This window comes from Filicampus tigris, chromosome 5 (genome assembly GCF_054856515.1).
Source record: "Filicampus tigris isolate MCC_2025a chromosome 5, RoL_Ftig_1.0, whole genome shotgun sequence".
NCBI classification, from domain to species: domain Eukaryota; kingdom Metazoa; phylum Chordata; class Actinopteri; order Syngnathiformes; family Syngnathidae; genus Filicampus; species Filicampus tigris.
Genome location: NC_141221.1, coordinates 27,910,001 through 27,922,064, shown reverse-complemented (window position 1 = coordinate 27,922,064; position 12,064 = coordinate 27,910,001). Strand labels below are relative to the sequence as shown.

The window sequence follows — 12,064 nt, the reverse complement described above, 5'->3', positions numbered from 1 at the left end:
GTTTAACGGAACAGAAAATGTCTTGACGTTCACACGGGTGAGTGGCTATAGTGCGCTTCCCTTTTCAAGTGCTGCTGCGTGACCCAACGCCACCGCTGGGGAAACAGTTACTTTTTTCACATAAAGCGAGGCTCCTAATATTTTTAGACAGGCGTCGTTGTCCGTTGTGCTCATCAGGCAGAAATCGTCGTTGGCTCTGGTTAATTTCAGCCTTAGATCCACGTTATCTAAAAGATAACGCTCACAAAAAAATATATCGGCGTGTAGGGGTCCGATCACTTCAAAGTTACGTGACCCCTCGATTTGATGCGCTCTTTGCAACATGCCTATGTTGACGTTGGCTCCCTCAAAAGCTATGGAATCCATTTGCCCTCTGGTGTCTTTAGTAAACATATGCGCTGAATTGCGAATGCAGCATGTCGCCAGAAAGGTTTAACAAAGTCTCAATCATAGCTCTGTAGTTATGGAGTAAGATCGCTGTCAAAAAGGCATATACGTGATGTAAAGATTCGTATCTGTAACAGTAAAAGGCATATCCGTGACTAAAGATTCGTATCCGTAATCGTAATAATTTGTGAGTACAAATCAAAATTGTGAGGGTTTGACTTCTTTTCTTGAGAGTACGAATCAAAATTGTGAGGGTTTGACTTCTTTTCTTGTGAGTACGAATAAAAACTGTGAGTGCCATTGTTTTATGAATACAACTCTCGCTTCTATGACTACGAATCTTCTCTATGCACGAATTGCCAATTTACGACGAATCACTTTTTTGAAGACGAATCTGCACAACATGCAAATTAGGATGACGTCACGCAGAACACAAGCAGGTCCGAAGGGGAGCTAATCGATCGGCGATTCCTCTTACCTCGCATGCGTAGAGAAGAAAACAAAGATGGAGAACGCGAGCGGATTGGATGGTGCTTCCTGCGGCTCAGGAGACGCGTCTACACAGCAGATAAAGTCAGCAATGTGAATATCCAATTTATTAATATGTATTTCATAACGTCGTCCTGTCTCAAATAATAGCTTTGGACTCAGGCTTACGGCGATAGATTGCAATCTAATGATGCGTTTCACTGTTAGCATTAGTACATGGCTAATGTAGCTCTGTTTTCAATGTGTCTATGTACCCACAATTTATCACGTCGACAAAAATGTATTGTATACTGTTAATAGCTCTTACTAATTTGGTTGTTCCGTTTTTATGAAGTATTCTCACAGAACTAAAAAACAAAAACAAGTCGTGTTTAATGCAAAAGAAAAAATGTTGCGCATAATTTCTTGTATAGTGAAGACATATTACAAAGGGCTATTTTGTTATTCTGCGAACTAGTTTAAACTGAAATGTAGTGACACAAGTGAGGTTTATCCGCTTTAACATCTTACTGAGGGTTGTTGTCGTCCTTACATGTTTTTTGGTACAAATATTACATGTATAAGCATAAGTACGGTATACCGTGTTTGTAGCCACTGAGATAGTGTGTTGTGAATATTTTTTATGAGTTGGTAGTATAATATCTTTGGATATTAACAGAGCTGGGCACTTGACCATTTTTTGTCCGTCCGGCCGCGACTTTCACCTTTGACTTGGGTACCCTTCTGGCCGCGACCCCCGGGCCATATTCATACACATTGTCGGCCCCCGCCCCATTCCGCCCTCCGACCCCCAAAAAAAAAGCATCCATGATTGACGTCGCCGCGGGGGAAATGCTCTAACGGAGGCTTTTTAAAGATCATTAGCTGGCTAATTTACAATTTGAACCTGCTGTGGACACGCTTCAAATGCACCAGTAGTACTTAGCCAACGTGCGTGTGCTTACTTGTATTGCGAGCCCCGGGCTGGATTTGTCGTATTGTATAATTATTTGGGTCCAACAGCCAGCTAGAAGTCATGGTCATGTTACTTATTTATTTTCCAACCTTCCCCTCCTTCCCGGCCTTCAAAATAAAACCACTATACACAGCTGGTTGGCTATGGCGTATTTATGGAAATAGGGAAGACGCCAGAGAAGTGCATGAACTCCACCTTGATGCGGCTGCGTCATCCTTGAGTCAGTGCTGTGAGCAGCTTGAATATACTCAAAAAAAAACAAAAACAAAAAACAAAACAAAAAATAATAATAATATATATACTCGTGGACACAAGTTGTTTTGAAACAAGTCAGGGGGCGTCACTTCAAAAAGACAGCGACCACAATGGATATCGTGCCTGCTACAACCATAAAGGGACCGAGATGACAAGACGATGCATTTAATGTTATTGCGAAAACGATCTGGAAGGTGTCAGCTAAGGGGGAACGTGGGTGAGTAAATTTTCTCCACACAACGCTGCTAGACTAGTTGCTTTGCAGCAGCAATGAGCTGCGTGGGGCATCCTCTACGTGTGGGAAACTATGTCATCGCAAAATGTGATATAATGGACCGATCAAAGCAGCAACAAATCCTTATGTGTGCGTGGCATGTGTTGCAGACCTGTCATCAACAGCACAATGCGTCAATCATGTGAATCAATGTGCCAGTTGTTTGTGTAAGAAGAGACGTGCGACAGCAACGCGCGTTCAATCGTGTTTGTATTTCCTTATTTTCACATCACGTAACCCGCTCCTCCCACCTACAACTGGGGCATACCATTACAAGAGGGTGCGAGGGTGCTAGGGGGGGGGGGGTTGTGCAATACCGCAATCCCTACAACATCAGTTGTCGCTCGCGCCGACGCGGGAGTAGAAAGAAGCCTAAAAAGAAGCCTTTCACCTAGTAGGCTGAGATGAAATTCTGCCGCCTCACGAGCACGTCACACGCAACGAGGGCCGGACTAAAATCGACTTCCGGCATGCTTAGTCCAGCCGTTTTTTTTAAAATTTGTCAGCTGCTCCCCCGCCCGCCCCAAAAAATGGGCATCCAGCCGGGCCGGGGGGCCCGACCGGTCCGGACTGCCCAGCTCTGGATATTAATAAATATATGCACACACGTTAGCTTCATCGGAGTTGGCTTTAATGCAGGTGACTTAACATTAAAACAGTCCTGACTGGGAGTTCACTCTACGTCTCCTCGCATTAGTTTCAATGCAATTTATATGCATATTCAAACCACCAGCAGCCTTTATTGGTACCTAGTTGTAGAACAGTTGAGTCTCTATATAACATCTAGTATGCATAATAAGAGCAAATTATGAATCCGCCCCATGGAGCAAACTTGTGATTGTGTATGAATAGAAAAATATATGAAATGTCACTGTTTTAAATGCATCAAATTATAGTTTGTCAGTACACTGAAAAAAAACGTTGAATTTACTCAATTTTATTTGGACAAGTGGTTGCATGATATGAAACCATCTGTATCCTATTAACAATGATCTCTTTTTCTTTTGTAGTTTCTTCATTCTGAGCAAATCAACCCAGCTGCAGCACTTTGTAAACCACCCCCGAAGTCCACTGCAGTATCATCAGAACCTCTACCTGTTCAGCATACCCCATTTTCTCCGGAAATTATTTTAATAGATCCACTGTAAATGTCCTGGATGTAACGATTTACTCCAGCCCAGATTCAAGTGTCAAATAGGGCTGTCACAAACGATTATTTTGCTAGTCGACTATTCACCTACAGGAGTTGCAATTAGTTGACTAATCGGATCATATGTAAATTGTGGCATAATCGCACCAGCAAGCTGCTGCTCTTATATGATTATCAGTCGCTTAAAGCTAGAGCTCTTTAAGGTATCATACAAAAGAATAAAGACAAGATAATAGTACATTCAACAAGCAGGTTGTACCAGCATGTTGTTTTTAGTGGAGTACCAGTAATTGAAATTGAATTGTGGCCATAAATATTTTATTGCTGAATGTTTAGTGCATTTTAAAATGGAACTAAAAAACAATACACTATGCTGAGTTGCACTAATACTATGAAACTACATATAAATACTAAAGGAAACACCGGATTTGTAAACACATTTCACCCTTCCTTGGCACCAATCATTTTTTCTCCAGCGGGAGATGAGGCATTTTTGAGAGAAAAATTTGCGCCAAATAATTTGAGAGCGGCTATTGTTAACATGGTGTTGCGAATCGATTCTAATCTTTTATTTATTTATTTTTTACATAAATGCATATTTTATACAGTTTAAATTGATTTTAGATTAATCGTTACATCCCTAGAAAATGTATGAAATAATGTGTAAATTCTTCATGTGTAGTGTCAGAAATCTGATTTCACCTGATTGAAACTGATGTCCACAAATACAATTTCACACACAAAAATTATTGCCTGTTCATCGCGTCCAATGATACTGAATAATAAATGTTATGCCTACCTATAAATAATATTCTCAGTGAAATAATTGATGTCTATTTTACTCTGATGTGGTGCATAATTATGCAATTTAGTACTCATGATTTTGTCAAGTATTTTAATTTCTATGTTGTCATTTTCTCGTGGCTCTGTTTCAATCTCCACGTCGTCATTGACATCGTCCCCCAAGTCAGGCGGTCCATCTGAAGGCATGTGTTCATCGTCGATCTAGATTGTCATCAGTGTTTGCCTCCATCTCCAACACTGCTGTTTTTTCAGCCACCTCCGTCTGGATCTCAGCCGTCACCAGTGACTTGCAGTTACACTTCAAGTCAGCATGCAGGGTCAGAGTTGCGACCGTCACCAAAGAGATCCTCCTGGACATGACTGGCTACATTTCTGAAAATATAATTACATAAAAAATGTTATCACGCAAAGTATACTGTTTGAGATGATGGTAACTTCTATATGTAATCAAAATAAATTATTCAACTAAATGATAACATTGATAAATGTGGCTCTGAATTAAAAATGTATATTGTTAGCTGCATATCGTCGTTGCCATGTGTAAAAACACTTATCTCCATTTTTTTCAATTTCATTATTTTTACGTGAACAGTGTTTCTGCTTTACAGACATCGCATTAACATGAAAATTTAAAAAAATTCAAAAATTGGACAAGTGTTTTTCACTGGACAGAGATGACGATATGCTGTATGTTGAAAAGAAAATGAATTAGTGTTACCCTCGTCTTTTTGATCGAATCAATACTGCTACTGTTCTTCAGGCACGACATGAGCCATCTGTTGCTACTACTATAAAAAAAAAAAATTGCATTGAAACTAATATTTTCAATTAAAATGTGCACAACTTTGTTGGCTTGTGCATGAAACCTTCAAAATAGATATACTGACAGTCAATGATATTTTAGCAGTACAGCATTGTAAACTGGGATTTTTGAGGAGTGTAACTCAAAATCCATTAAATATTTGGTCAATGTGTACTGATATATAATGATTTGCTGTTTTTGTTCATATACAATCAATCATTTGTTAGAATATACAATACAATGCAATTTTATAACATATTTATAAAACCTCACTACCCTTTCGTGTCACTACATTTCTATTAAAGATAGCTCAAAGACAATCGGACTCAGTGACATGTCTACAAAGTAGAAACAAATTATGGGACATTTTGCTTAAGTTTTTTCTTTTACATTAACACACTATAATGTCCTTGTTTTTTTGGAGTTCTGTGAGACTACTTAAATTAATAAAACGGAGCGCCCAATTTAGCAAGAGCTATTAACAGCATCCATTCAATACATACATTTTTGTTAACGTGCTGAATTGTGGGTACAAGTGACTAAACTACAGTATGGTGACAGATACTTGAAACAGCGCTACATTAGCCAAGTATTAATGCTAACAGTGAAACGCATCATTAGATTGCAATCTATCACCGTAAGCCTGAGTCCAAAGCTATTATTTGAGACAGAACGACGTTATGAAATACATATTAATAAATTGGATATACACATTGCTGACTTTACCTGCTGTGAAGATGCGTTTCCTGAGCCGCTGGAAGCGCCGTCCGATCCGCTCGCGTTCGCCATATTTGTTTTCTTATCTACGCATGCGCGGGGAGAGGAATCGCGGATCGATTAGCTCCCCTTCGGACCTGCCTGTGTCCTGCGTGATGTCATCCTAATTTGCATGTTGTGCAGATTCGTCCTCACAAAAGTGATTCGTCGTAAACTGGCAATTCGTAGTGAAGATTCGTAGTCGTAGAAGTGATAGTTGTATTCACAAAACAATGGCACACCCACAGTTTTTATTCGTACTCACAAGAAAAGAAGTCAAACCCTCACAATTTTGATTTGTACTCACAAATTATTACTATTACGGAGATAAATCTTTAGTCACGGATATGTCTTTTACTATTATGGACACGAATCTTTACATCACGGATATGCCTTTTTATGCCATTACCATAGCAACCAAAACACCACGTGACATAACTCAATTATGGCGCCTCCACCCCCCAAAGCAAAAGAAATTCATTATAAAATTCTCAATAGGATATACCCATCTTCGGAATTTTTAAGGAATCGCTTTAATATGGACCACAACAACTGTTTATTCTGTGATGAAGACATTGAAACAACTGAACACCTATTTTATGGCTGCAAATTTAATAATGACTTCTGCGAAGATTTGTATGAGTGGTTGTTCCCGAAATTGCCCAATCTTTCTGTCAAAAGAAAATGTTTTGTATGGTATATCTGCCAAAGGGTCAGCCCATGACTTAATAATTAACACACGTATCACTCTCTGAAAATATTCTATAGATATGATCATATTATCAAATGTATGATGAAGAAAAATGCTGTGACGTTATATAGATTAGTAGAGGAGTTGAACCTTGCTTGCTGAAAGTCCCTACCATGCCCCTTTCTTTATTCTTTTTTTTTTTTTTCTTGATTAATGTAATCATTTTATTTTATCTATTTTTTGTGGCGTTTTGTGACTCTTTTTGAGTCTTGTCTGTTACCTTTTCTGTCTTATGTTAGCAATGTGCTATGCCAATATGTTTTATGTTTTGTACATAACTTCAATTAATAAATAATAATAAAAAAAAGACATTAGTACTTCATTAACGCCAGTACTAAAGAAAGAATAAATCTGCTTTTCTTTGGACTGAAGCAAGAGCCAAAAATTAAGAAAGGGTGAATTTGTTATTTAACGAAACAAGATTAATGAGTACGATATAAATGTATACTGTATATTTACAGTTATTATTTGCTGCGTTCTGCTGTTCCACACTCCACTTCGTTAGATGGCGGTAATGCGCCAACGCTGCTTTGTCAACCATCTAATAAACTACAGAGGAAGAGAACGACGAAGAAGAGAAAAAGGAAGAGATAAAAGAAGAAAAGGAAAGGAACTGTAGAGCGGAGACTACGCATGTGTGAAGAAGTTCAAAGACGCACAGATCTGGGTCTGTTTTTAATATGCAAGGAAGGCATCAGGAAATACATCACCACTTAATCATAAACTGTAACTTGCCATACCACAGACCGGTGAGAACAACATTTAAGGGTGACATGCGGAACAGCGGTGCAACTTTACAAGCACTTCCAGTCACGGCACAAGTTTCGAGTTCTCCTGTTTGCTGAACACCAGCTTTAAATGTTTGTATACTTATAGCAAAATAGTACACCGCGATTTATTTGACCAGCAGTTGAGTTTCCTCGGGAGACTCATGGACCACAATGGAGCCACAGACGGTGCTGGGCCAGATGGGCGACCCGACAATGATTTAAGGACAGATGTGGGAACCAGTGTCAAACGTTATGACCAGTCAAGGGTAAAAGCAACTCCGTTCCACATAATCAGCACACGACCTGGTGGCTCTCCGCTAAGAAGGTTGGGATCTCCTGGCAGCCTGCTACTTGGCACATCTGGACAACTGAATGCTCAGCGTCTTCACAAGGATGCACTTGTTGCAGCATCCGTCGCAAGCTCAGGCGCCCAAACGTCCGCTACACGAAATGATTACGTCGCGTCACTTGAAAATACGCAGACAAGTACACGTGGAGATGAGGTAAGATCCTACTTATGTGCTATTGTAGAAGGTTTAGCAAAATTGTAACTCCCACAGATGTCTGATGAATGGATCTGTTCTTGCCCTTTGTATCAGATCATTTCCCAACATTTTCTGGAAAGAGGATGTTCAATAAATAAACACTTAATTGCATGAGAGAGTTTAATAATATTGACATGATGAAAAGTTGTACTGGTACTATCACACTGATAGAATGCTTTGCAATATATTTTAGCAAACATGCGTTCAAGGATCCGACCAGGAGCCGATTGGAAACTCCGATATTTAGCAGAATAAAGTTCTGATAACCAATTAATAGGCCAACTGATTAAAACAATATAATGAATAAAATAACTTCCTTTTTGGTCCCTTAACGCTTACAACTATAAAAATAGAAATTACAGGCAGGACAAAGAAGGCCCTGCGGGCCACATCGACCCTGTCCAGAGTCTGCAGTCTTTAGTAGGTCAAACTAAAACGTAAGTGGGTGCTGCTGTTATTTTGATGTGCATGTGTGTCAGCAGTGCAAGTGAACACGAGCAGCGACTTGGTTTGAGTGTTTCCAACTTAAATACAGTATTGTTGTTGTAATCAGTAACTTCTCTGAAAATTCAAGCAACTAGTTTTTTTTTTTTAATATGAAAAGCAGAGCTGGGCGTCCCGCCTATGTGATGAGCCTGTCCGTCTATCCATCACCGATGAATGCCCGTTTTGCTGACGATTGACGAATGACCGGAACAATTTCAAAATAGGCGGACTAGGCATAGTCGTAAGCCCCTTTATTTAGTCCGCCATTCGTCTGTAGTCTGTCATTAGTCTATATTGTGCGGCGAGGCTGTTTGTGTATGGAGAGACACGAGACAGTAGTGTGCCTGTATTTCCTAATTCTGACTTCACGTACACTGCCCCTCCATCCTGCTGTTGGGGCATACCATTACAAGAGGGGGAGGGCAATGAACTATATATACAAGGCCACTTCCTCGTTGGATATCCTAAGTAGGGATAGACCGATTACCAGCACCGATATTTGGCTTTTTGACGAATATCGGCATCGGCCTTTTAAAACTCTGCTGGCTGATAAATCAATTTAAAACTGTGGAAATCAAAACGAAAGATATCTGAAAGTTTAACATTTCTGTCATTTTGAAATTTTTATTTACTGTAGAAAACTACATGGTGCCATAGTTTAAGTTTTCCTTTATCCTTTTTAAGACATGCTGACAATCCTGGGTGCTCCCTGAACTTTTTGTTAGAACAGAGTTGTATACTGTCAAATATTTCTTGTAATAATTTTTTTTTTTTAAATCACCATTATGCAAACCTGAAACATTGTTCAATAAACAGGCTTAAAGGCGTTACAACAAAGTTATGAGTACATTTTCTTTAGATTTTGATGTCAATATTTTTCTTTTCACTGAAAATAAATATCGGCGCCAAATATCAGTTATTGGCCTCCTTGACAACTAATAATCGGTATCGGCATCGGCCGTGAAAAAAGCATATCGGTCTATCTCTAGTCGTAAGGCACCGAAGCTTCCGGTGCAGGGTAGAGGGTGCTGTAGCAGAACGTGCTGTTCATGTGATGCAACTCTAGCCCAAGTCCTTAACAAGGATAGGGACTGCTCCTTTGTTAAACACTAGGACCACCAGAATTTTTAAACTACTTAATTCTTCTAGAGCTGTCTTTTCTTTGATAGGACAGTTTAAAATGTTTAATGTGCGTGTAAAAAACCTTTATGTGGCTTAATGTAAGCAAACTATGACGGATCACCACTAAAGTACTGTGGCGATTGCTTTCATACCTTCAGAAATTTAAGTGGGCATAAGCAGAGATGTGCGTGTGGATTTTGGTGGCATCTGGTCATAGTTTTCTAACAATAAGCCACGCTAAGCTTTTGGACATGATGGATTTTAGACCCATCGATTGCTTTCATACCTTCAGAAATTTAAGTGGGCATAAGCGGAGATGTGCATGTGGATTTTTGTGGCAACTGGTCATAGTTTTCTAACAATAAGCCACGCTAAGCTTTTGGACATGATGGATTTTAGACCCATCCCATTTTGGCGGCTTGTGCTTTGGCAAAGATGTCATCGCCTAAAATGATTATTACTCGCTGTTTGAGTAGCTATTAAAAGTATTTTATTAATTAAAAGTCTGTTTGACTATCTTTAAATGTAATTTATGTACTGTAGCTCCTCGAGTCCCGTCTGTTACAGGTGGTGTTGCCTTACTGTCGTTTGGAGGTTGAGTGTCATTGCACTTTATATTGACGTTCCCTGACAGTCCCCTCAATGTTTTACTCTCGGCTAATAATACAGGAAGTCCTCGAATTACGACGTACACGACCTATGAATTTACAACGCCCGTGCACCTTCCGCCATTTTGTCCCCAGCACCATAGTGACTACGTTTACATGCAGTCAATATTCGGTTTAAGGTCAAAATTCAGATTACTGAAATATTCTCAATAACCCGTTTACATGAATGAGCGGACAGAGTTGCTCCGGCATTTGAATTACCCACGATGAACCGCGGCGCACGGTGTCGTGACTCAAAGGCCCTCATTTCCGCTTGTTACATTCAACTGTCAATATATTATATATTCATGTCACTCACCACAGGAATGAAGCAGCCGGTTTCCTCCTCACTCCAAAAGTGTGCTTTTGTGCTGCGTCTCTGAGCTTGTTTATTGCTTGTCTATTTGAAGGGGGTTGCGCTCCCACACTTTCCCATACAAGCACATCCTGTACTACAAAGGCCAGTATTCCTTGCGGTTGAGCATTCGCAGAGTGCCTCGATCGTGTCTGCTCCCGCAGGCAGCAGCTTTGCCTTTTATGCCCTCATCTCCTCCTCCTCTATCCACCTCTCAGCTGTAATGGTAATTACAGCATCTTTTGTTTTCTTTTTATAGTAAGTATTTTGACGTAAATTTCGACTTTAACGGTGAAATCCGACATACACGGAAATTCGTGTTACACCGCCTGTGTAGGAACGGAACTCGTTCGTAAAATTAAGGACTTCCTGTACCTTTAAAGGGACACTGGGATGAGCTTAACATTGGCACTTATATAATAGGTTTGCATGTAAAAATGACATCAGTACCAAAGTGTCCCCCCCAAAAGACTCTGTAGTGATTTAAGGTCTTTTTTGTGATTAGATTTACAACAAATTTCCCCGCCCCCTTTTGGGGCGTGGCTTCTGTTATGTTTTCGGTCCCAGCGGTCTACGTCACGCGAGGAAGGCATGCGTGGTAATATTGCTCGCATTGACAGTTCTGTTGTCTCAAACGGCGACCGATCGCCACCAAAATGCAAATGCACATCACTACTCTTGTCCACTTCAACCTGTGAAAGTATAAAAGTGTTCTTCACAATAGTTTGGATTTATTGACGCCCCCCTCTTCCATCCCCGCCTAAAGGTAGGATTGGGATGGCTAATAGCAACAACTAGCTTCAGGCCGTTAAAACAAAAGGCGTTAGCACAGCAACATTAGCTCCTTACTGTCCGCCCAGCGTGTGGAGGTGAATATGAGCCTGTGTCTTCATGTCGCCTCACAAGCAGTCGCGTGCGGTGTCCCTGCTTGCTTGCCTGCAGCCGTCACCTTCTGCCTGAGTGAAGCAGCGTGAGAGTGACGAAAGCCCTCATCGAACAGTGAACAAAAAGTTCCAGCGAGGCTGACTGCATAGCGGAGTGTGGCCGCACTGGAACGTGCCATTTCGGCTCTTACCTTCCAAATTGGACGACGCGTTGTAAGTCGAAAAACTGGGTACATTCCGCATCCAAATTAAATGTGCACGTCTACTCATTCCCACTTCAGTCTCTGTAAATATCCTGACTGGTGTTTAATGCCTCGCCGTCCTAACCGTGATCAGCAAAGAAGGAGTTTTTTTTTTTTTTAAGCAAAGAAGCAGTGTGCGCTCGTCCCAGCCTAAATCTATGTAGCTATACTGACTTCCACATTTCCTCATTCTCATATAAATCAGCCACGGAGAGGTTAATCCTTTTGATATGTTGAAGTGGGCATTAGTAGAGATGTTCACATAAATTTTGGTGCCAATTGATCGCCGTTTTTGGACGTTATAAGCAATAAAAGTACAATGATTTCCAATGGAGAGTTTGGAATCTGGTTTCTCGCGTGACTCCGGCCGAACAAGGGTAGAACGGTAGG

General features: G+C 40.4%; 1 protein-coding gene across 1 annotated transcript in view; it reads left to right on the top strand.

Annotated features, from left to right (window-relative positions):
• The first annotated feature begins 7,206 nt into the window (after positions 1-7,206).
• LOC147148002 (histone-lysine N-methyltransferase EHMT1-like) overlaps positions 7,207-12,064 on the top strand; it is a 57,247-nt gene continuing 52,389 nt past the window's right edge. Inside the window, exon 1 of the mRNA XM_086031350.1 lies at positions 7,207-7,896. Coding sequence (XP_085887476.1) covers positions 7,555-7,896 — 342 coding nt within the window. The 5' untranslated portion in view covers positions 7,207-7,554. The remainder of the gene's footprint in view (positions 7,897-12,064) is intronic.